At 41.0% G+C, this 25,139-nt stretch overlaps 1 protein-coding gene across 10 annotated transcripts in view; it reads left to right on the top strand.

Moving 5' to 3' along the window:
• trip12 (thyroid hormone receptor interactor 12) overlaps nt 1–24,684 on the top strand; it is a 39,669-nt gene extending 14,985 nt beyond the window's left edge. For 4 of the 10 annotated variants that reach the window (XM_046388714.1, XM_046388709.1, XM_046388710.1 and 1 more), the window contains 41 exons: nt 3,177–3,323; nt 3,743–3,868; nt 4,139–4,917; nt 8,771–8,876; nt 9,683–9,819; nt 10,029–10,112; nt 10,262–10,357; nt 10,434–10,585; nt 10,773–10,808; nt 10,918–11,013; nt 11,107–11,199; nt 11,298–11,459; nt 12,147–12,215; nt 12,333–12,498; nt 13,590–13,707; nt 14,086–14,242; nt 14,574–14,727; nt 14,852–15,080; nt 15,248–15,366; nt 15,603–15,810; nt 16,121–16,221; nt 16,643–16,817; nt 16,971–17,112; nt 17,276–17,467; nt 18,175–18,326; nt 18,435–18,592; nt 18,789–18,862; nt 18,979–19,178; nt 19,605–19,732; nt 19,947–20,098; nt 20,374–20,516; nt 20,609–20,765; nt 20,904–21,002; nt 21,119–21,233; nt 21,392–21,546; nt 21,754–21,918; nt 22,221–22,385; nt 22,499–22,612; nt 22,737–22,831; nt 22,957–23,060; nt 23,180–24,684. In XM_046388714.1, the coding sequence (XP_046244670.1) occupies nt 3,226–3,323; nt 3,743–3,868; nt 4,139–4,917; nt 8,771–8,876; nt 9,683–9,819; nt 10,029–10,112; nt 10,262–10,357; nt 10,434–10,585; nt 10,773–10,808; nt 10,918–11,013; nt 11,107–11,199; nt 11,298–11,459; nt 12,147–12,215; nt 12,333–12,498; nt 13,590–13,707; nt 14,086–14,242; nt 14,574–14,727; nt 14,852–15,080; nt 15,248–15,366; nt 15,603–15,810; nt 16,121–16,221; nt 16,643–16,817; nt 16,971–17,112; nt 17,276–17,467; nt 18,175–18,326; nt 18,435–18,592; nt 18,789–18,862; nt 18,979–19,178; nt 19,605–19,732; nt 19,947–20,098; nt 20,374–20,516; nt 20,609–20,765; nt 20,904–21,002; nt 21,119–21,233; nt 21,392–21,546; nt 21,754–21,918; nt 22,221–22,385; nt 22,499–22,612; nt 22,737–22,831; nt 22,957–23,060; nt 23,180–23,376 (6,168 nt within the window). In that variant the 5' untranslated portion in view covers nt 3,177–3,225 and the 3' untranslated portion in view covers nt 23,377–24,684. Of the gene's footprint in view, nt 1–6; nt 461–513; nt 1,230–3,176; nt 3,324–3,742; nt 3,869–4,138; nt 4,918–8,770; nt 8,877–9,682; nt 9,820–10,028; nt 10,113–10,261; nt 10,358–10,433; nt 10,586–10,772; nt 10,809–10,917; nt 11,014–11,106; nt 11,200–11,297; nt 11,460–12,146; nt 12,216–12,332; nt 12,499–13,589; nt 13,708–14,085; nt 14,243–14,573; nt 14,728–14,851; nt 15,081–15,247; nt 15,367–15,602; nt 15,811–16,120; nt 16,222–16,642; nt 16,818–16,970; nt 17,113–17,275; nt 17,468–18,174; nt 18,327–18,434; nt 18,593–18,788; nt 18,863–18,978; nt 19,179–19,604; nt 19,733–19,946; nt 20,099–20,373; nt 20,517–20,608; nt 20,766–20,903; nt 21,003–21,118; nt 21,234–21,391; nt 21,547–21,753; nt 21,919–22,220; nt 22,386–22,498; nt 22,613–22,736; nt 22,832–22,956; nt 23,061–23,179 lie in introns of those variants that run through there. The other 6 variants (XM_046388712.1, XM_046388713.1, XM_046388716.1 and 3 more) reach the window with 6 other exon arrangements.
• The last annotated feature ends 455 nt before the right edge of the window (nt 24,685–25,139 follow it).

The raw sequence follows: 25,139 nt of genomic DNA, 5'->3' as shown, positions 1-25,139 counted from the left end.
TTCAGTGACATCTCAGCCAACAGTATCTTGGACCTTCGAGACTATTTAATATCGAAATACATCGGTGAAATTATGATTCAGTTTTGCTAAAATATCTCGAATCCCGTTCCTGCTTTCCTGTTTTTTGTGTCTAAAAGGTATCAGAGGCCATTTCTTTTTGCTAGCCAGTTAACGTGCTAGCTGGTAGCTAGACAACTTGTAAATTTCATCAAAACTTGACAAATTTGTTCCCAAAAAAACAGAATTCGTGAGTTGTAACGAGACAGTTGTTTGTCTAACAAATCCCATTACCATTCTGTCGAGCTGGCACGGCGTTAGCCAGCAACAACAAGGCTAGCTAATATTAATTAGCTTGGATGCCAAGGTTAGCTGGTAATAGCTATAACGCTCTTGTTTGATTTGACAACGCTTAACGTCAGCTACGTGACTGCCCTGCAGCAGCTTATTCAGTATTGTTAAGGTCAGTGGTTTATTGTCTGTCGGAGAGCTAGCTTAACTAATACCAGGCAGTAACAATGGCTTATCTAGCCATCAGTCAAGTGTTTATTTTTGTCAGCTCACTCTTTGCGAGTGAACAGTCATTGACGAAACACTCGGTATCTTATTTGGCTAAACTAGCATTAGCTTGCTAATAATTAGCCCGATACTGTCATTCTGGTCGAAATGCTTAGCTAAATAAGATACTAGACCGTGATTAATTCATTTTCCATAACTCTAAATAGGAATAAACGTTATGTACTTTGTTGACATATTGTTTGTTAGTAGCCAACTTGTTTCTGTCTGGCTAATATTAGCTTAAACGCTAGCCAGTGCTATAGTGAGAACCAGGCATTGGCCTTATGTCAGTTTAGAAAACATTAGGGATCCTCGTAGCTAGCTAACGCTAGTTAGCTATACTTCTATACTCAAGATTCGCTTTGACAGTTGCTAAGAGAGTAGATAAGTTTCTGGATCTGCTTGGTTATCTGTCGACTTGACAGTTGTGTATTTTTGATTTGATTATCTCATCAAATAGCACAGGGTGAGCTAACTTGCGTGCGAGACATGTATATTTTTTTTCTTCAAACTTGATCGTCAGCCAGACACAGCAGTCTGTCATGGCAGTCAGACTACGAAGTTAGCCTACGTTGGTTTACTGGTAGCCTGTTAGCTATATTACATTAAACCGCTTTCGAAAGACGGTCAAGTCGATGCTGCCATTTTCGATCTGTTGCTAATCTCAGGTGAAGGTAATCGTTATTTGCTATTTAAGGGCCTCGTCTAAACCAGACTGTAAAATTTTATCCGTTTTGTATCACAACATGGTGCAAACGAGGAAGCTGTTTCACTTTGGCAGTGTGTTTAGTTACGGGAGCTAAATTGGTTGACACACCGGTACGCCAACTACGCATTTCCATGTAACTACTGCTACGCTAGCCAACGTAACTTTAACCAGCGAGTCTCTGGTATGTTGTTACTAGCCTTTTAGCTTTTTATCGTAATCATATTCAGTATCCAGCGGTTACAAGCTTCGCCTGGGGGATGTGGGAGTTTTTTGCGTGGATACAGATGGAACTACGCTACTGTCAAAATGTATGGGTCTTGCTAGGATATGAGTGGCTAACGTTAAACATGCTAGTCGGCGGTGGTAGAGAACTACGTCAGAAATATAGGCCTCTGTAAATCATGGTTATAAAAATTGAACATTGCCGTGCTTGCTTAGTGATATGGTAATAGAAACTCAGTACCGGCGAGTGTTTTAAGATGCCGATCATTTGATATACCTAACTAATCACATTATACGCCAGTATGGTGTGCCAGTTGTCAGAATGTACGAATAAACAAAGACAAGGATGCACTGTCAGTGAAGGCCTAAAATGGCCCTGTGAGCTTGCCAAGTGTGGCGTATTTTTATGACCAATGATCAATCATGATCATCACGATTTAGAGTGTGAATTGATAAATTAGTACTCTATCGTTTCTAGATGGCAAAAACTTTTTAGGTTGTGATTCAACAGTCTTTGTCTATCAGCTGATAAAATCATCCTGCTCTGTGTGTGTGTTCAAAATATGTCAGTCATTACTTCTGTTATCAGTACCCTGATGTCATAATTCATGAGACTTAATTTGTAAATTTTGCTTCTTCATGTGTAAAATACATTTTATTTAGCATCTTGATTAAAATGGCTACTATAGCCTGACCTATAGCCAAATGCTATGGGATATTCTGGTCATTTGAAATATCAAGATGAGAGTGGTATCAATAGTAAATGATAGTCTGTAAAGAATTTGAAACTTTTAAAGATAATTCTCTCATTGCATTGTTCATTTGACCCCTTAGGTTTGTTTTGATTTGTCTGTGACCTTGCACATCATTATTCAGAGGAGTCTGGGGTTATTGTGTTGGTATTATAGGTCATATATTTCTTCTTCTTCTCATTATTATCCATGTTGTTGCTAGTGGATGAATGAATGCCAGTTTTTTTTCAACTGGTTAAACGTACAAGTTCAAATGTAAACAAAACAAACATAAAGAAAAGTACACACTTACAATTCAGGTATAGTTGGGATTAGGATACTTGGTCACAGCTTTATAGTACAGGGCTTATGATATACATATGACACAGGGTAACAAATTTGTTGAACCTCTGTATGAAGTGTTGTCTCTTAAAACAAATAGGTTATGTTTTGGTAAAGGTCACTTAGTGGTTTACTGTAAGTGGCTCACCTAAATATAAATGTTGATGTTATTATTGACTTAAAAAAAAACAAACAAGCATCTTACTGATACTTTAGATATGATTTATAAAATTCATGACAAGTCCCACAATTTTTAATAGTCGCAACTGTGAGTTGTCTGTTCCTTGCTCACACTCTTTCTCAGGGCCTGTTTTTGTACCCTACATAAATGGTAGTGTCATTCGTAGGATTGCTTGCTTGTTTTCTGGAGAGCTTTCGTATCTTGAGATGTTAAATTATAGTAAAATTAATGAGGCAGTCATACCCCTGATCGTTTCAAGTAGGCTAGAGAGCAGAGCTTGATGGTAGAAAAGCTTTATCAGTTCTCACCTATAGCACAACACTTTATTCTAAACAGAGGACAACACAGTGGTTGGACAAGAGCATAGATAGAATTTCTCACTGTTTCATTTTGCCACTATTCTTATGTGTTTTTTTTCCCCTCTATTTTATTGTAGTGAATGGTAGTGTCTAGAAAGGGTATGTCCCTTCAGGAGAGAGGTGCCAATGTCCAACCGGCCTAATTCCAATCCAGGGGGGTCACTGCGCCGTTCACAGAGGAACACTGCTGCGGCCCAGCCACAAGACCACACAGTCGCAGGAAGGTGAGTTTACCTGCACACTTACTGTTAACTTAAAGTGAAAATCTCCATATGAAGTGAGAGGCAGGGATGATGGTTTGTGGGGAACATTAGTTGGGATTTTCTTGAAGGAAGCAATAAAAGACAGGTCTTTAATAAGAGGATGTTTGTAATGAATTCATGGGTTTCTTTCTGTTAACGCTGAATAGTTTTTTCAGCCTCCTTAATCAAAGAGGAGGCTTGTCTTGTGTTCTTTTATCAGGGTCTAGTGGTGATTAACTCTGTTTTAGCTGTTTTTCTTGCTACTCCAAAGGCATTAATGATCACAGGATATGCAAAAACAGTCAGCAAAAATGAACTGGGGTTTGATCAAGTCTTTCTTTTATGTGGCTTAATTACAGAAACCCACACTGTCACTTGCTCTTTAATTTCCAACCTTACAGGTTGCAGTCAGAGCAGGTAAAACATAAAGCAAATTCCCCACCTGAAAGTAGAAGACCTAATTCTAAGGCTTCCAAAGCCACAGCCAGCTCAGCCACTGGCCAGTCCAGAGGGCACAGCTCAAGAAGGTACCCCTCCTCTCTTTGGTACTTATTGTGTGTGCGTGTGTTTATGGGTTTGTACTTTGTCCAGTAGTGTCATTCTAAATAAAATTCACAACGAAGAAAGACATAAATTATTGTGCACCTATAGGTTTTGTTATGAATCTGAATGAGTACAATGAATGGGAAATAGTAATTAATCACCCTCTGTGATTAGAGGAGTTTCCTGAAATGGTGTGGGTTTTTTTAAAAAAAATTTTTATTACTATATCTTAAATCCCTCTTGCTCCTTGGCAGAATCACTCTGCCTGTGGCCTCATTTGTGTTGCACGACGAGCCAGAGACTGCAGGGACATCTGAACAAGAGCGACCCGGCCACCAGTCAAAAAGTGAAGGTACCCGAGGGCTGAAGCGAAGCGAAGCTCCTGACCAAATTAGTACCTTTGGACCGACCCCTGCCAAGAAGTCCAAATCGCTCCCACTACCCCGAGATAATACCTCAGAGACTAAGAAAGGCCCAGCTAAGTCTAAGAAGAGATCACTTGCTTCAGAACCTGCATCATCAGGTCGAGGCCAGAGTAAGAAGAACGGGGCCGCTGGGGCCTCACCAATCCAGAAACGGAAGAAAGCGGACCCTCTCCCCGGTCTAAGTAGCACCGCTGGGTCCCTCCACAATCGTACCGAGGGCAGAACTGCAAAACCCACCAAGCTGGCGTCTAAATCGGCCGCCTCAGCCAAAGCTGGGTGTAGCAACGTGACAGACTCCTCCTCCTCTGCTTCCACCTCTTCCTCTTCCTCTACCACAGGCACCAACAGTGCCACTACGCAGGGCGCTCGAGTCAAACAAGGAAAGGATCAGACCAAGGCACGACGCTCCCGCTCAGCTTCAAGCCCCTCCCCACGCCGTAGTACCCGTGACAAGGAGCAGGCCAAAACTGCCAGTTCTTCAAAATTTGAGTGGGCAGCACGCTTCAACCCCAAAGTTAACCTGCCAAAACCCAAACTGTCTTTGCCCGGATCCTCCAAAACTGAGACCTCCAAACCTGGGCCATCAGGATTACAAGCTAAACTAGCAAGTGAGTCAAGTTGCCTGTGTAGGCATCATCTTAATTCTTAACAGAAACAGTGTGTTAGAATTCGTCTGATCCACTGTCTGAGCTGAAACATCTGTCTTACATCTTTTAGAGAACATTTAGTACTACTTCATAAATATTTGATAGTATTTCATATTTACATTGCATACGGTGAGGGATTTATCTGTAAGCATTTGCTTTTCTGGGTTTGTAATTGCATTAAGTATTTAGGGGTTCAAATAGGGTTATGAATGGTTTGCAGAGTGGCAGTTTTCTTGTGAGCTTGGATAAGGGTTACACCCCTGGGATTATATGTCACAAGACCTGTGATCCAAGCAGCATCACAGCATCAATTACAAAATGTCACTCTTAACCCATGGGAACAAATATATTTGCTGTAACTGCTGCCAAGTTGATACACATTACAGCATGGTAGAGGATTAATATAGTGCAGTATATACCAAGTGGAGAATCCTTTATCAAGACAAGTGTATAACTCATATGATGTCCCTGTATCATGTATAAATACAGATGGTGACATTGACACACTTACACTTGATACAATAAGGCACGTGTATATTGACTATCATATCTAGTTCACATGTGGTGAATGTGGGCTTCACCGTGCTGGTGACCTGGCTCAGATTTCAGATTCAAGCACCAGTCACCTGAAACTGGAAAATAGCTAAATATAACAAAAATACTGCTGGTTGTTCCATTATCAGTGTGGAGCAAATGTGTGATTTCGCAGGTATGGTAGACCCAGAAGTTAGTCTGCAACTAATAATCATTATTATTACTATTGATTAATCTTCCTGTTATTTTCACAATTAATCCATTAATTGTTTAGTCTATAAAATGTTTAAAAAGGTTTCACTCTTTTCTCTCCTCACAACTATCCAAATTAATTTATTCAGATTACTTTTAAAGAATTTCCCCTCAGGAATAAATAAAGGAATTCTGATCTGATTCTGATTGTTTTGTCCGGCCAGCAATCCAAAATGCAAAGACTTTTCATTTACTATCATAAATGACAATGAAGATGTAAATCTTTACATTAAAAAAGCCGGAACCAGCAAATGTTTGGAAAAAAAACAATGATTAATTGAATATCAAAATAGTTTGGATTTATTTCCTCAAATAATGACTGGCACCAGGCTTTTATATGAAACAGGCTTGCCTTAGAAGTAGGCTTTTATTTCTGTCTGACTCTGTCTGTTTAAGTGCCGTATAATAGGTCACACTTAAGGACAAAGTGTTGTTTGATCCACTGTTCTTATGTTGTTGATTGAAATTCCTCTCTCCCTTTATCTGTTTGAGAAAAGCTCCTGACTATCAAACAGGACCACATACCAATGCAGACACTCACGTTCTACTGAAAAACTTTGTGGTGTCCTCTGTTTATATTTCTATCAGCTGTTCACCTGTGACTCCTCTATCTAGGCTACATGGCTACTGTGAGTTCAAGCCTATGCCCTCTGGCATAGCGCAGGTGATGTCATAAGAACAGTATTCGGACAACTTAATTTATATGCACACATAATGTACAGCACACATCAAAAACAACAGACAGCAAAGATCAGAAATTTGAACTGTACCAGCGACATTTATTTACGGTATACTAGTCTGACGCAACAAAAACTAAACTGTACTGATGTACCACAACTTAGATACTGCTTAGATGCTACTACTACTTATTACTTAGGTATAAACATCAGTCGCCATTACTTTTTAGAACCGACAACCTTGTCAGTGTAGTGAGTATATATCTGGGACATTGTGTGAGGCTATTGTGCTGAAGGAATTTTTGTAGCTGCCCACTGCTTGCCATAAACATCTTGTTTCCATCACTCACTGAAGGGTAGACCACAGATGCAGTGTTGAATATTTTTTTTGGTACTTGGTTACATTTTGCCACATTGAGTATCGACACTCAGAAATCTTTGTGTCCAGCTTCAAGCTATGTAGCAATAGTTGTGTTAGCCATGCTCTGCTCTTCAGCTCCTCACTATCAAAGTGTCTCTTACCTTTCTCTCCTGATTTTCCCTTTGCGTACTAGTACCATCTCCAAACACTCTCTTTGAATACAAATTCAAATCTCTGTCTGGATGCCATGCTAGTCACACTTGTATGTTTTTGCAGACTATAGCTAGCTGCGATATTAACATCAATTCACCCAGAGTGACTGAGATAGGACTATAGTTATTAGATGATTAATTCAAAATTACATTTTTGTCACATTAAATCACCACATTATGATAGTATCTATATAGTCATGTGACTTAACCATTAGACTGGGGACTTCACTAATGACTACTGTGAATGCAGAATGTTTCTTTGGATTCTGTCATGAGTTGTTGAGGTTGAGCCTCCTCGAGATGTTTTACTGGTGTTACACTAGTAGCTCGTTGGGTTAGCACTGCATTCAGTTTTTGTTGTCTGTGTAAATGTGCTTGCATTTATAGAGTGCATTTCTAATCTCCAGTTCTACAAAACACTTCACCCATTCTCACACACGTTCATACACTGATAGTTGATGCTGCCATGCACGGTGTGAAAGTTAGAGATACTTAGTGAAAACACATTGTTGTACAAGAACTCTGAATAAACCTCAATAAAGAACAGTGGACAATCAAACGTTGGCTGACTTGGGGAAACAAAATTAGCTGTTGTTGGTCCAGCAGTTAGCTGCATGCAATGCTACAGTGCTATTTAGTCAGTACTTGAGATGTATTAAGGTTTGAGACTCATCCTTTTTGTCGAGAGGAAAGACTGCAGGGTAGTAGTACAGATAAAGAGATACTCAAATGAGTTGTGTATGGTGAAGTGAGTGTAAGCTGTTCAGGTCAGTGTGAGGTCAGGCTGTTCTGGGTAGGTGAAAGGATAGAAACTGAGGTGGGCTCTGTGCCATGGGCCCTAGGCCCAAATGGAGAGACCCCTCCTAAGTTGGCTTCACTTGTTGGTCCACCAGCTGACTGGGATATGTTTGAGGGCAAGGAAGGACTCAAAAGCTGCTTCTGTGAGGATAGGACAGAACTTCATCTCTCTCTCTCTCTTCCTCTTCCTCTCTCTCTCAATATCTTTATCTGTTAGCCTCTAATATCTTAAAGCACACACAGATTTTCAGCTGTAATGGTGAGTAAGCATATGCAATGCAGTTTGCGTGTGTTTCAGTGATTCTGTATGGTTTCTCATTGCACAGTTGTGAGATTAGGTTGAGTTAGTAATGTTGCTACAGCCTAAATAGGAAGATAATTTGAGCCTTATCTGAAATCTCTTATTAGAAAACAGACGCTTAAATAAGTGTGAGGAATTAAAATGTTACCTTTTATAATTCCAATAAGGTAAAAAAAAATTTAAAAGAAGAAATAATAATTCATCATTAATTCATTTTGTCTTTTTAAATGTTTATTTTTATACTTCTGAATTATGACTCACAGATCTAGCATGAAGGCTGTCCTGTCATAGGGCCATGGTTGGGTTACTATTAATACCCGGTAGTCAGTGGTACAGGGTTCTAAACTGGCGACACTAGAGCCTTCACTGTATTGAAAAGTAACACTCAGCATCAGTCTTTGCCCTAACAGCTATATTGACCAAGATTTTCCACATACTTGTGAGCAATATTTATGACATGAGGAGATCTGTTGAGGTACCATAGCCAAAAATGCTTAAAAATATGATGTAGATATTTTCTGAAAGTCATTGTTGATGCATATGCTTATTGTGATAGCTAGGTGACGTATTTCATATAATCTCAACCTAAAAATCAACCCAAATATCAGACTGGTTTTGAGATAATGGTAGTGTTTGTACTGGTCCCAGTGTGGTTAAAGTGTCCTTTTTTTCATGTTAGGTTTGAGGAAATCCACTAAGAAGCGCAGCGAGTCTCCTCCAGCAGAGCTCCCCAGCTATCGGCGGAGCACACGCCAGAAGACCACGGGCTCCTGTGCCAGCACCAGGTACAAGTTACAGTGATAACGCAGTGTAGAGTGTAGTATAAATATTGATGCCAGAAAAAAAGTAAATGAAATTGTCTTGTGTTTCCTGATTTGTGCACACCAATGAGTGTAATTTCGTGTTCAGCAGTTCTAGAAACCAAAGCCTCCAAAATGTCCACAATTTTGTGTTAACAAAAACTGAACATTATAACTTTGATGATGGTAGAATTCATCGCAGGGTTGTTGTATTAAATTCTGTTTATTTTATTAATTTTGAAGGTTTACTTAATAATCATGCATCAGTGTTTGTTTCCATGAGTCTAAGCAACATCAAATTCCTAGCACTAATAAAGCACCAGTACCACAGACATTTTATATTGTTGTTGTAATTGTTGTAATCATCCACTTAACCAATGATGGATATCAACCTAAGGATGTCCTGTTTTTGTTTTTCTTTCTTTTAATCAGCCTTTTTAATGATGACTTTGACTGATGACTTTCTATTGATGACTTAGTCTGGTCTGATTTGAACAAAATTCTGAACATTTGATTGTTGAATTAATTACTGCTAAGGAAAACAAAATAGTGTGTATATAGATATATATCTATGTATATATTGCAGAAACCTTCATTAAATGTACCAGATGTATGTAAAAACGGCAACATGACATAAAATTTGTAATAGCATAATCGTCAACATCCAACATAAAAACCATATCCAGTGGAATATCTGCTGTTTATTAATTTAACTTGGAGTGGTAAAATAGAACACACCACTTATGAAAACTGTCACTCATGTTGTCAATCTGTTTTTACTCATATCACAGTCGGCGGGGCTCAGGCCTGGGCAAGCGCGGGGCAGCCGACGCTCGCCGACAGGAGAAAATGGCCGACTCCGACAACAACCAGGATGGGGCCAACTCATCAGCCGCTCGCACTGATGAAGCATCGCAAGGGGCTTCTGGTACCTATTACGCCAGCACTGTTGATAGTTGATTCACAGTAGATCATCTGTCCTTGTTATGTTGTGTGAAATCTATGGATGATCAGGAATTTGCTGCTAAATTTGCTCGGGAATTAAAACTCTTCAAGAGTTTTTAAGTCTTGAATAGCTTTTTATTTGCTTTTTAACTTTCACTGTGGATTTTAATTTAATGCTGTTTCTGTATTCAGCTTCAAGCTCAGTTGCTGGAGCAGTGGGCATGACCACCTCTGGAGAGAGTGAGTCTGACGACTCTGAAATGGGAAGGCTTCAAGGTATATTAATCCCCTCAGATTTACCAATCTATCCCCACTAAGATTCATCATTTGCAGCTAGAAATGTAGTTCCAAACACTTCATAAACAGTTCTCTCAGTTTTATATCGTGTAGTTTGTCTCTAAGTCTTTCTGTTTTGGTCTTTACAGCCCTACTGGAGGCCAGGGGTCTCCCCCCACATCTTTTTGGGCCCCTGGGACCCCGTATGTCACAGCTGTTTCACAGGACTATTGGCAGTGGAGCCAGTGAGTGCAACCTTCTTGACCTTACATCAGTGTTCTTTATGTTTGCTAAGTTCTTAATAAAAAATCTCTCTTTCAGGTTCCAAGGCTCAGCAGTTACTGCAGGGCCTGCAAGCCACAGGTGACGAGTCTCAGCAGCTCCAAGCCGCCATTGAGATGTGCCAGCTGTTGGTGATGGGCAATGAAGAAACACTGGGTGGATTCCCTGTCAAGAGTGTGGTGCCCGCTTTGGTTGGTCTCATTTGTTTGTAATTAAACCTCTTCATAATACTTGGCTGTCCCGTATGTTTTGCATCTGTGCCTCGGCTGTGTTTCATTTGCTTTGTGTAACGTGAAAGTCTTTGCAGATTGGATGATTATTTTTGTGAACCTCCCAAGAATCTGATTCCATGTTAATGCTCTCAACTTTCTTTCACAGATTACGCTGTTACAAATGGAGCATAACTTTGATATTGTGAGTCTGATTAGCATTTATTACTGTAACTGTTGTTGTCTTGTGTTATTTTCATTTATTTTTGTAATGACAATGGATTTTTTGCATGCCTTGTCATCCTTGCACACAGATGAATCATGCCTCCCGTGCACTCACCTATATGATGGAGGCACTTCCTCGATCTTCTGCTGTGGTGGTTGATGCTATTCCTGTCTTCCTGGAGAAGGTAAGGCCAGCATTCTCAATCTTTCCCTAATTGTTAATTTGCAATGGTGGCATTTAGATGTGCTAATGTCTTGTTCCACCTTCTTGTCTTTAGCTTCAGGTGATCCAGTTCATTGACGTAGCAGAGCAGGCCCTGACAGCCTTGGAGATGTTGTCAAGGAGACACAGCAAAGCCATTTTGCAGGCTGTAAGTGTCACACTGCCTTTTTGTCACACCTTATATTGCCCCTCCTCTGTTAGCTGCAATTACGCCACTATAATGTTATCATTTGTCATCTCTCACAGGGTGGGCTTGCAGACTGCCTCCTGTACCTAGAATTCTTCAGCATCAATGCTCAGAGGAATGCTTTGGCCATTGCTGCTAACTGCTGCCAGAGCATTACTCCAGATGAGTTCCACTTTGTTGCTGATTCTCTGCCACTGTTGACACAGAGGCTCACACACCAGGTACATTCAGTTTCTAACAGCATTGAGGGTGACTTGTATGACTTTTTTTAAGAACCAAGTAATGTCAAAGTGAATGCATATTATTGTGAAAATTGCTGACCATCCGGACTCAGTGTTTTCAGATTCTATTCGGCAAATTCTGACAGTGAAATTGCGTGAATTTTGTGCCTCAGTGTAGCTGATTACACAGTCCAGATAATCTCATGATCACCTTCTAGTCAGTAATCAGACAGCTGCACGAATATAAAATGATCAAGGAAAACAAATGTAGCCTGCTAACCTGGACTCAACAAATTACAAACAATGTCAAATAATCAAAAGAGATGACAGTCTTCCTGGAGAAGGTAAGGCCTTATAGATATCGGTGGTTTACTTTAGGTGGAGGATCAAAACCAAAATATTGATTTATCATCATTGCTGTTAACGTGATCTTACTTTGAAAAAAGTCCTGCATTTTAGAGAACTTGTGTCACTTTTTAATGTGTTGGGTTTTGGTTGCTCATAGTTCAGATTGACCAAAACTACTTTGATATTTGTATAAACATGAATACTCTTAATTCATTTCAGTATTTAAGTGTTTTATCCTCAAATGTATCACAGTGATACATTTGTGCTTTGAATCGTAATAGTTCAGTGTAGCCTATTGTAGGATTCACTAATGATTTTGTTCAATTAACAATCCTCTAGGATAAAAAATCCGTCGAAAGCACTTGTCTCTGTTTCGCCAGGCTGGTGGACAACTTTCAACATGAAGAGGTTTGTACCTAAAATTCCAACATGACAACATGTTTACTGTTTCTGTGTTTGCCTTTTCATGTCCTCCATTTGCCATCCAACTCTGCTGCTGATGTGCATGTATGTGTCTGTCAACAGAACCTGCTGCAGGAGGTTGCATCACGGGACCTTTTGACCAATATTCAGCAGCTGCTGGTAGTGACCCCTCCTGTCCTCAGCTCTGGGATGTTTATCATGGTTGTGCGCATGTTTTCCCTTATGTGCTCTAACTGCCCCTGCCTAGCAGTCCAACTTATGAAACAAAGTGAGTAACACACACACACACCAGTGGAAACACTCTTGCCACTCATGTATTACTTGGCACCTCTGTCATTTCTGTGATGCAAATATTTATACATTTATACTGCATGTACTCACTACACAGTGGGCCCATTTGTTCCTTGGGCTCTTTGTAAATCCAAGGGATGTTTGTGAAAATCCCATTATTTCAGTAGTTTCTGAAGTACTCAAACCATCATCTGGTACCAACAGCAACCAACACCATTCTCATACTTGGTTTGCACTTCAGCATATTAACCCTGTCTACGTGTCTAACTGCATTGAGATGCTGCCACCTGATTGGTTGATTGGATATTTGTGTTAATGTGCTGTAAAAAAAAAGGTGTATCTAAAAAAGTGTGTTTTTTATACCTCCCTTTTAACTGTTTTAAGAGTTTATGCAGTTTCTGCCAGTTTTGTTGGGCTCAGAGTGACCAATCAATACTGGCATAATGCTTCCTTGGTGATTTTTAGATGGCATTCTATTGCTCCCGCAGCAGAACGGCATTATGTATAAACAAAAAACAAAAATGTGTGTGACAACATGTGTCCTGTCCTGCTGTCCCTCCTTTTTCACATGGACATCCATTCAGCTCTGTGGTTACCTCTGTTGCTAGCTTAAAAGCAATGGTAGCTCCATTCTGTGTTTGTGCCTTTTGTATATAATTGTGAGGCAGAATTACGACATGACATTCTTGCCTTGAACAGGCAGCGTAAAAGGGGCTTTTGTTAAGTTGCCAAACAGCTACGGGTTGTGACAGTACAAAATCTAGCTTGTAGCTAAATATGCATTTGTGTTTTCTGATGCTTATATGCTATAGCTCACCTCACATTTTCAACTTAAGCACACATCTTTTCCATGTTACCATCTATGCTGAAAACATGTCATGTTCACATCAGCTTGCATCTTATTGACTGCCTGTAAAATTTGATTTGCAGTTTACACTTCTGCTAAATGTGGATGTGCTACACTACTGCTAAAAGTTTGTCAGCACTATTAGCAGTAGTGTAGGAATATTGTGTGTTGAAGTTGCAGCAGGACATCTAACAACAGAAATGTGTTTATTTTCTAAACAGACATAGCAGAAACTCTGCGTTTCCTCTTGTGTGGTGCATCAAATGGCAGCTGCCAGGAGCAGATTGAACTGGTACCTCGGAGCCCCCAGGAGCTTTATGAACTGACCTCCCTTATATGGTAACACCTATTTACTTGCCTTCTTCTTAGTATCCTATGGGTTAGGATCATGCTTGGCAAAATGGCAAAGTATTTGGATATAGGGTTGCTAATCCTGTAAATTATGCTGCCAGTAAAAATAAAAATGGTGTTCACTAAATTAGAAAATTCAAGACTTATTGTATTCTGCAGCATTTACAGAAACCCTTGTCCAACATACTTTGCTACACCGACGTGGGGCTTACAGTAGTGCCAAAAATGTTAATCTTTCTTTCTGAACCGCACATATAATTGTTTTGTCAGTGATAGTTGATGTTTGAGTGTCATTTGCTTTGGTGACAGTTGAATTTGGAGCAAACAGAATTTTGTAGTTTCCTGAAACTCCTTTTGTTCTTACAGTGAGTTGATGCCCTGTCTGCCTAGAGAGGGCATCTTTGCAGTTGATGTAATGCTGAAGAAGGGCAGTGCCCAGACAACAGAGGGAGCAATTTGGCAATGGAGGGATGACCGGGGACTGTGGCATCCTTACAACCGTATTGACAGCCGCATCATTGAGGTATAAATGTAACGGAAGTGACTATGTCACCCACATGTTTTCTCTTTGAAATCTCTAAATTTCTAAAGAAATATTGTGCATGGGGTGATATGTTGTATCACAAGGCAGAATTAATTCTGGTCAGTGATTCTGGACTGTCTGCTACATTACAAATAACTATTCGAAGGGTGAATAATGTAATGCATCTGTTAAAGTGTTAACTTCCATTACTCGATACCATTCAGTCTATTTACAGTGTGTCAGCATCTTTGAGTACTTTTACAACATATGGGGCGCATCTGTATGTGATGCTGACTTTTGGGGTTTATTTTGGGATTACCTTGGCCTGCAGACAGCCCACCAGAATGGGGAGGACGAGATCAGCTTGTCAACCCTGGGCCGTGTGTACACAATTGATTTCAACTCTATGCAGCAGATCAATGAAGACACAGGAACAGCACGTGGTATCCAGAGGAAGCCAAATCCTCTTGCCAACCCCAATACAGGTATTACAGGTCTTGTGAGATTCATTTGAAGATAACATTGTGTAGTAAAAAAAAAAAATTAAAAGAGGAACCTTTGCAGTGTGGTTGAACCAATAAACTTGACATGTTCACTGTCTGACTCCAGGGAGTCACCAGGAGGTTCGTAGAGAAGATGCACGAGCCCAGTTGATGAAGGAGGACCCTGAACTGGCAAAGTGCTTTATCAAAACTCTGTTTGGGGTCTTGTACGAGGTGTACAGCTCATCGGCTGGCCCTGCTGTCAGACACAAGTGCCTTAGAGCCATCCTCAGGATCATCTACTTTGCTGATGCAGAGTTGCTGAAGGATGTGCTGAGGAACCATGCTGTGTCCAGGTAAGATTGCCAGGACAGCTTTTAACATTGGCACTAAAGCTGGATCAAAAGGGTGTCTTGAGACTTCTTTCAAAAAAATTAAGCAACTGCATTTCAGAAACAGAGAATTACTGGTGATGGTCCTTGAGTTGAATATAAATTCTGTTTTTGTAATTTTGTTTCTACAGTCACATTGCCTCCATGCTATCCAGCCAGGACCTGAAGATTGTAGTGGGTTCTCTGCAGATGGCTGAGATCCTCATGCAGAAGCTGCCTGATGTCTTCAGTGTCTATTTTAGAAGAGAAGGTAGTGTGTAACTCTATGGCAAACTCACTCACTCAACCATCTTGTCTGCTCATCAGAGGAGACAGAAAAAAGTCCACAAAGCCTTGCTGCAAGTGTTTTCCTTTACATTGATCCTCAATGTGTCTTCAGCCAGATCTCAGATAAGTCTTTACTAATTGAAATGAAGTTGTTATGTGCTGTCGCATTTTTTTTTTAAATTTACATTTTAATGCCTGTCCTTCTCCTTTCTTTTCCAGGTGTGATGCACCAGGTGAAGAACCTGTCAGAGTCTGAGAGCTTTCTTGTCACTAGTCCCCCAAAGGCTTGCCCTAGTGGCACTGCCAGCTTGTGCACTACCACCATCAGCACTGCATCCACCACATCTGCTAATAATGCAACTCCTGATCTGGGCTCACCCAGCTTCCAGCAGAGCATGGACGACTCACTGGACCTCAGCCCACAGGGGTGAGTATATGGCCATGTGTGGCTTTGGTTTGGCCGTTTACTCTTTGCTGTGTTTTTAAAAAACATTTTTTGCACAGATCCAGATTCACTGTGATACTGGAGACTAAGATCAGAAACACAAACTGCCAAACCAAGAAAAGGCAGTTAATCTTGTTACCTAACATGTAGTTCTACAAATTGTTTTTGAAGTTGAAAATCTAAGCATTTTTAAACAGTGGTAGTTGTCATTTCATTTGGTAATTTATGTAAGCAATTGTTTATCGATGTGTTTGTCAGTGCATTTATGTTATGTATTTTCTCACCCACCAAGACGGTTAAGTGATGTCCTAAAGAGGAAACGGCTACCGAAACGAGGGCCCAGAAGGCCGAAATACTCTCCCCCAAGAGATGATGATAAAGTAGACAATCAGGGTAAGTTAAGATGTTATCACTGTGTGGGGAAAGATCCCCACCAGACACAGTGACACATGAGTATGCCAGTATCAGACCACCTTTTGTCTCAGAGGAGTAACACCAGAAATGTATTGCTATCACTGTTTTATATATATTTTATATCACTGAACTACTGTGCAGACAGCCAGCTGTGCAGATGTGCCAGCTAATGCATGCGTTAGCAATGGGTGATGATTATTTTGATTTTGTAACTGCAAGACTCACAGCAGATTTTGTTTCTGTTTAGTACCTTCTGGCCAACAGACCAGCAATGCAGGTTTATCAGTGATTCCTTTAAACATATTTTGAGTCAACTTGAAGTAAAATGGCATTTTGTGCTCTTGGATATATTGTTAGCCTATAGGTGTCCCTCCAAATATACCTGTTGTGTTCTTTCCAGCCAAGAGCCCCACTAGTACGCAGTCACCCAAATCGTCCTTCTTGGCCAGTCTTAATCCCAAGACCTGGGGTAAGCTGGGTGCCCAGACTAACAATGCCAACTCAGAGCCCTCACGTACAGCAGGGGTCAGTGGACTGGCAAGAGCGCCTCCAAAGGACTCAGTTTCAAATAACAGGTAAGACTGAGAGTTAATGAACAAAGTTTCCATATTTTCCATTCCTGTATTGCCCAAATTATGTCCTTTTTTGTGTTAATGCAGAACAGAATCACCGGCTGTATGGTTAATGTTTAAATATAGTCAGTGAAATGTTTTTCCCCCCATTTGTAGAGACAAAATAAAGGCCTGGATCAAAGAACAGGCAAGTAAGTTTGTGGAGCGCTACTTCAACTCTGAAAATGTAGATGGCAGCAACCCTGCACTGAATGTACTCCAGAGACTTTGCACAGCCACTGAGCAGCTCAACCTGCAGGTAAAACATTCACTCCCCTACCTAAATGTAATTAGTTACCCAGCTTCTTCAGATGCAAGATGTACAGATAGTGAAACATAGGTAGATGCAGATAAAATTGACTGTGACAAGTTAGATGACTGTGACATTTTACTGATGATGCATTATGTTGCTGTTACCCCAGGTGGATGGTGGTATGGAGTGCTTGGTGGAGATCTCCAGTATTGTATCAGAATCTGATGTGTCGTCTTTTGAGATCCAGCACAGTGGGCTGGTGAAGCAGCTCCTGGTCTACCTGACCTCCAACACCGACAGGGACTTACTCAGCCGTGATGTGCGGCTCAAGAGGTTCCTCCATGTGTTTGCTGGCTGCCCGGTGAGAGACTAAAATGCTCTATATTACTGTATATTGTTTTGACCATCACCCAAGCTTTACTGTGACAGCATATTCTACAAATACACTTTCTGGTCATTATTCAACACCGTCACTAAGTAACAAAGGTGGAGATTGGGTCTGTATTTTACATTTGGACAGATACTCCATTGGTGACCTTGACACTGTGCTCACTGTATAGATCATCTTTGCTCCTGCATTGAAAATGGTGTGTGAAGCATCCGCATTTTACAATTTGTAGCTTCTTCATCTGTCAGAATCCGCTTTGTTGATCAAGCACGTTAACACACACAAAGAATTGGACTCTGTTTTGTTTTTGTAAATGAAGCGAAACACTAACAGACAAACAGCAGTACTTAAGCACAAAGCTCAATGGTTTGTCGTACTCTGCTAAAGGTGATTGTTTTCACACCCTGTGATGAAGCTCTGTGAGTGCCCTGTACTCCTCTGTACAAATAGTCTCTAAGTGAATGATAATGTTTGTCACTGGAATCATACATGTCGCTATGGTGATAACTTCTATTTCGCTAAAAATACTTAAAAACACTTAATTTTTCTTAACTTCCTTCAAAGTCTTTGTTACAGATGTAAGTGTGGACAGACATGGATGTAAACTGCAACCTGACTCGTTGGCGGAGGCTTACAGCTGCGAGGCTTAATTCTAGTTTCTCCTCCCATTTGGTCTGTAGGTCCCAGGAATGGAGCCTGTAGGCCGTTTGGACCCATCAGAGAATGGGCCATACCTGGCACTAGTGCACAAAATGAACAGCTGCCTCAGCCAAATGGAGCAGTTTCCTGTCAAAGTGCATGATTTCCCAAGTGGCAACGGCAATGGCAGCAGGTTTGTGGGTTTGTTATTTGTGGTTCAAACAAATTGACTTTATATTTAAGCACAGTCACACTGTTTGGTATATATATTTTTTAAAAATGTTGTTGTTTATCTCTCCAGGGGCTCTCAAGCACTGAAGTTCTTCAACACACATCAGCTTAAGTGTCAGCTGCAGAGACATCCAGACTGCACTAATGTTAAACAGTGGAAAGGTGGCCCTGTGAAGATCGACCCCCTGGCCCTGGTGCAAGCCATAGAGAGATATCTTGTTGTCAGAGGTGAGTAACTGTTCAATTAGTTTTGGTGAGCTGATCCCCTTCCAGCCATTTGAGTTCCCCTAAGGCACCTGTTTTTCCCCCAGTGTCCAAATGCCGAAAGTGATCTTTTTAACTGTTCTTATAATGGGGTATCCAATGTTTTTATTTCTTTTTTTTTGCTAAGTTTGTTGTATAACTTGCAATCTTGTCTTTACAGGATATGGCCGGATCCGAGAAGAGGATGAAGACAGTGATGATGATGGTTCAGATGATGAAATTGATGAATCGCTGGTATGTGATTCTCTTAGTCTGTACACACTGTATGGAGAGATAAGTCTTATTATCAACCTCAGTAGTGTCAGTAAAAGGCATGCGTGACACCACTATGTAATTTATCTGTTATTCAGGCGGCACAGTTCCTGAATTCTGGCAGTGTGCGTCACAGACTACAGTTCTACATTGGTGACCACCTGCTACCTTACAACATGACAGTATACCAGGCTGTACGGCAGTACAGTCTTCAGGCAGAAGAAGAAAGGGAGTCAACAGACGATGAGGCAAACCCGCTTGGGCGAGCTGGCATCTGGACCAAAACGCACACAATATGGTAAAAAGAAACAAATTACGTTGGTTCTTAACGGACACAGAAGTTTCTTTCTTGTAGAAGGGATTTTTCTTAACTTTTTAAGAAAGCTTTGGAAACAAACAAGCAGTGTTTTTGGCATTTGTTTGACTCTTATTAACCAGTTTTGAAGTCAGTCAGTCAAATAAAAAAATGTTATCTGATCATTTGCTCTAGTGATGTCTAGTCATACAGATTTTAAGATAAATACTTTAAAACTAAAATGCTGTTCTGCACAGGACGTAATAAGCACTTGTGCTGACCACTATTCTGTGTTGCAAGCATTTTTATGTGTTTTGAGTGCTGTCCTAAAGTTAGAGTTGAAAGGAGGCAGTTTCTGGTGTAACAGCTGATGTACATGCTCATCAAAGCACACAGAAACACGACCTGTCATGTTTTGTTTCCTGACAGGTATAAGCCTGTGAGAGAGGATGAGGATGGCGGCAAAGATGCCGTGGGCGGAAAGAGGGGTCGAGCTCAGACTGCTCCTACGAAAACCTCACCTCGCAACGCTAAGAAGCAGGATGAGCTGTGGCATGGTGAGGAAGGCTTTCTCAAACTAGCTTCAGCTTTGCCAACTAACTCTAAAACAGCTGCTGCTCCAGTGCAGATTTAGGCAAAACAAGCTGCATCTTATTGTTTAGTACTTATTTACAGAGATCAGTGTTAAAATCACCAAGCTTTCTTTTTTTCTTCCAAATCGGAAAGTGTACAGTGAGCTTCATTACTCTTGTTGATTAACATCACTTTCAGATGGTGTGTGTCCCAGTGTCATCAATCCCTTAGAGACATACCTCACTTCGGAGCCACCAGAGACCATAACCTTTGATGACCCCTCTCTAGAGGTCAACCTGCTGCTTAGGGTCCTGCACTCCATTAGTAGATACTGGTTCTACCTGTATGATGTAAGTCTTTTTTTTTTTCTTCTAAGGAATGAAAAAAGGAAGGCAGCAACCTCTGGTTTACTTGTTTGTGTCCAAGTTACTTTGGTGTCTCACTTTTAAGAATTAGTTTTTGTGCAAACGTTTAGCAAGTTACACTAACACGCAAAGCTGTGTAAAGTTGGGGAGTGATGTAGAAATATGCAGAAATACAGGTGCATTTTGATATCGTTTCAGTTAATAAATGAAAAAGATTCATGACATAAAATATAACAGGAACATTTGTGGTTGTTTTGCAGAATGCTGTTTGTAAGGAACTCATCCCTACCAGTGAGTTCATTAACAGTAAGCTGACAGCCAAAGCTAACCGTCAGCTGCAAGACCCGCTGGTCATCATGACGGGCAACATCCCTACTTGGCTCATTGAGCTTGGAAAGACCTGGTAAATGTTTTGTCTTTTGATTGCTGATGTGTTTGACTGATAGCCTTTGACTTGGTTCTCACTTATATTATTCTCTCACTCTTTGTCTACAGCCCTTTCTTCTTCCCCTTCGACACCCGGCAGATGTTATTCTATGTCACTGCCTTTGATCGAGATAGAGCCATGCAACGCCTACTGGACACAAACCCTGAGATCAACCAGTCAGATTCTCAGGACAGCAGAGTTGCACCACGTCTTGACAGAAAGAAGGTACCACCATTCACACACAGTCATCAGTTTTCATTGTATCTGAATGGAATTTGAATTGCTTCTGACCTTTTTGTGTTTTTAAATATTTTGTGTGTCATCTACTGCCTGAGCATATCTGTATTTGTCTTGCATTTTCAGAGGACGATAAACCGTGATGAGCTGCTAAAACAGGCAGAGTCTGTGATGCAGGACCTTGGCAGCTCCAGGGCAATGTTGGAGATTCAGTATGAGAATGAGGTGCCTGTCGTATCTGTTATTTTGATACTGAATCATAAATTGCGCTTTGGTGCAATGAAATGTTTTACATTCTTTTTGTATTTGGAAAAATCATTCTAATCTGAATCTTCTTTCAGGTTGGCACGGGACTTGGCCCCACTCTGGAGTTCTATGCTCTGGTGTCTCAGGAGCTCCAGCGGGCTGATCTCGGCCTGTGGAGGGGCGAAGAGGTCACGCTGGCCAATCCTAAAGGTACCACATTCTCTGTGTGTCAACCCTCAGTCACCTGCAGGGTATCGTGACAAGCACACCAAAATTGCTAGCACTGAATGCAGCTAGAAACGCTGATCTGACAGTGTGTGTAGCATGTTGACCACACTCTGACCACACTTGTGTCTCTGCCCCAACAGGAAGCCAAGAGGGAACCAAGTACATGTTCAACACCAGAGGACTATTTGCTGTTCCCTTCGGCAGGACAACTAAACCAGCACACATAGCCAAAATCAAAATGAAATTCCGTTTCTTAGGGAAGCTAATGGCCAAAGCCATTATGGACTTCAGACTGGTAACAACTTCTATTTTCTCTTCTATCTTAACATGTAGGACTTCTCTTCTGCTGGTTGTAAATGAACATCATGCTGTAGTTACGAGCTTTGTGTTATAATCAAGGTGCCAGCTTGACATGTTGCAGCTTTCAAACATACCTCCCTTTTCTTATTTGGATGTATTGCAAATATCCTTTAATTTTAACTATTGCCTCCCACTCTCTCAGCTGGACCTGCCCCTGGGGTTGCCATTTTATAAGTGGATGCTACGGCATGAGATGTCAATAGGCTCCCATGACTTGGTGAACATTGATCCCGGCGTGGCGAAGTCCATCCAGCACTTGGAAGATATTATCCGCCAGAAAAAGAGGCTGGAGCAGGACCGATCACAGGTAAGGCACAGAAGAGGTTCTTGTTGTCCTTATGGTTTTCCAGGTTTCATGAGAATATCTGCCTCTAAGAGTCCATTGCGAGTCTCTGTTGTAGTCCTTTACATCACAGAACACTTAATCTGGTCACCACACAGGACTTGGTTGTTGCTGAATATGTTGTGTATATATATGCCTAATACTGTGATACTAGTATCCATGAGAATACTGTTTTCTTTTAGATCAGAGTAATACATTCTTATGCAGAGCAAGCATCCTTCACCTTTTCTTTCTTTGACCTGTCCTTGTCTGTCTGTGTGGAATAGACAAGGGAGACCCTACAGCAGGCACTGGAGAGCCTGAACATGAACGGCTGCTCAGTGGAGGACTTGGGTTTGGACTTCACCCTTCCAGGATTCCCAAACATTGAGCTAAAAAAGGGTGGTAAAGACATCCCGGTCACAATCTACAACCTGGAGGAGTACCTCAGGGTATGGGATACAGTTTTTCTTGCAAATCTCATTCCGTTTCATATTTGTTGTCTCCCTTGATATTGATTCTCTTGAGGTTAATCTTTCTTTGCCACTTGTGTCTCTCCCTCCAGTTGGTGGTGTACTGGACTTTAAATGAAGGAGTGTCCAGACAATTTGAGTCATTTAGAGAAGGGTTTGAGTCGGTCTTTCCCTTGCATCACCTGCAGTATTTCTACCCGGAGGAGGTAAGCACTTCTTTTTGTTCTTCTCAGTCAGTCCTGACAACTTATGATGCAGTCAGTTAAAACAAATAATTGTTAGTGTTCCTTCTTTTCTTATCAGTTGTTCATTGTTCCTCCTTTTCTACAGCTTGATCAGTTACTGTGTGGCAGTAAATCTGAGACGTGGGATGTCAAGACGCTGATGGAGTGCTGTCGACCGGACCACGGCTACACACATGACAGGTGAAGATTGTCAAACCCTTTGTTGTTATGATGATTTTGTTGTACAAACTAAATGATCCTCAAAATAACACAATGTAGGCGTAATTCTCGAGACACACATTTGATTTCTTTCCATGTTTTTGCAGCCGGGCTGTACGGTTCCTGTTTGAAGTGTTGAGCAGCTTTGATGCCGAGCAGCAGAGACTCTTTCTACAGTTTGTCACAGGGAGCCCAAGACTGCCTGTCGGAGGCAAGTCACCACACACACACACACACACACACACACACACAAACTCATACATGCATTAAGACAGGGTTAAAACAATGTCTGCACTGTGTCTCATGCCTGGTGTTCCTCTTGTGTTTCAGGTTTCCGGAGCCTGAATCCCCCTCTGACGATTGTGAGGAAGACGTTCGAGTCGACAGAGAACCCGGATGACTTCCTCCCCTCAGTCATGACCTGTGTCAACTACCTGAAGCTGCCTGACTACTCCAGCATAGAGACCATGCGAGAGAAACTGTTGATTGCGGCTCGCGAGGGCCAGCAGTCTTTCCACCTCTCCTGATCTCTCAACATCTCACATTCAAATGCCTTCTCCAGCGACTGATGAAATCATGACTTCCTTCTTAGTTTTTTTGTAATCACATACATTAAGGCTACGTGTACAGCCTTCTTGTTAGAGAAAGCAGCTTGCAGAAAAATTAAGACTTTAAATATATATTTGCTGCCCCTGTCTCTCAAAAAAAATCTTAAAAAAATAAAAAAATGGAAAGGTGTTCCATGACTCACAGAACTTAAAATATAAAAAAAAAGAGAGAGTCAAACTTATATTAGTAGTTGAGTAATGTTTAAAAAAAAAGATGAAAACATCTGGGTGACATTTTAAATTGCATTGCTATGTGATATTTAAAAAGGGATGTCTCCTCTCTGGAGTGGTGGACGAACATCACTGGGTGTTGGGGAGGGGAGGGGAGGGTATTTGGGGGGGGTCCATCGAGCAAGCTAGGTTTACTTTAGCTCCAAAGATCATTTGTACAGACAAATTTGCAGACTTTGCTCATTCTACACATTTGATAGAATAGCTATTTGTTCTCATGTCTCTTCCCTTCAGTTCGTCTGTTCGCCTTTTGTTCTGTATTATATTGGCCCCAGTTTGTGTGTTGTATTTTGGTTCGACTCCCCCACCCCACCCCCGTGTGTCTTTGCTTCAAGTTGTGGAAAGGAGAGTTGCAGTTGTTTGAATGTGGGTAGTGATGAGTGCATATTATTCTTTATTTTTTTTCCACCTTCTACCCAAGTTGAGATTGTGTCCTGGCGCCCTTTCTTATAGAGAGTTTGAGCTCAAATGAAGAGTTGTAACCGATGTGTTGATCAGGTAAAATTTGTTTTGCTCTTATTTTGATAGCATTAGTGTCTCTCTGTTGGGCCCTACCTGATGTGTAGGGTTTTCTTGGTAGACCAAGCTCTGAGCAACCCTCAACACATAAATGTAGCTGGGCACAAAATTTTGTCTGGTCGCATTTTATTGTTTCATGGCCAGATAGCATTTCAAGTTCATTTATGGAATAAAGTTTATATGCAGTTTCACACCCTGTTTGAGGTGGGAATGTCTGCTTTACCTTTTTTTTTTAATTTTCTATATTGTCTTTATTTCTTGCTGTAGTTGATTATTATTATTATTATTTTTTTTTTTTTTTGCACTGCTGGCTTGGAACAAACCGTGGTGTGCACCTGCAGTCTGTGGCCAGGGGAGGGCGCCACTGTATGTTCTCCTGGCCCAATCGTTCATGTGCTGGTTTCTAAGATCTGCAATAATTTACTGCATCAGGTTCATGTTTTTACCTGAACATAAATAAAGTAACTGTTTGACTCATCTTTGTTAGTTTTATTTAACTGTCCCTCCGTTGTTTTGTTTGGATCCTCATGTTTCAGGGCAAATACTGAAGCACTATGGGCAGGTTTAGGTGAGCTTCAATAGAGACGGCTACAAAGGTGATTTTCTCGACTCACCTGGAAGATGGCTCTTTAAATCTTAGCACGGTTAAACAACACTCAGCCTCTAAGCTGTTCCTGTTAATACACAGCGATGGACCCATTTCCTTTGTACTGCTATAAGAGGCCTTTTGTCTCTTATTCCTTTTCAGTCTCTTGTAAGGAGAGTCTCGATGTGTGCTCTGTGTGCACAACCGGCAATAGACCCTATGAGTTTGCTGTCTGCAGGAGTACCAATGTTCACTGAGCTGACAGATTGATTTCGCCGTGGGAGGATTCATTATGAAAATGAGTTGAGGGCAGTGTGTTAGGCCAACATCTCATTAAAAGTCCCCG

Source organism: Scatophagus argus, chromosome 5, assembly GCF_020382885.2.
Source record: "Scatophagus argus isolate fScaArg1 chromosome 5, fScaArg1.pri, whole genome shotgun sequence".
NCBI classification, from domain to species: Eukaryota; Metazoa; Chordata; class Actinopteri; family Scatophagidae; genus Scatophagus; species Scatophagus argus.
This window is presented reverse-complemented; position numbering and strand designations above follow the sequence as displayed.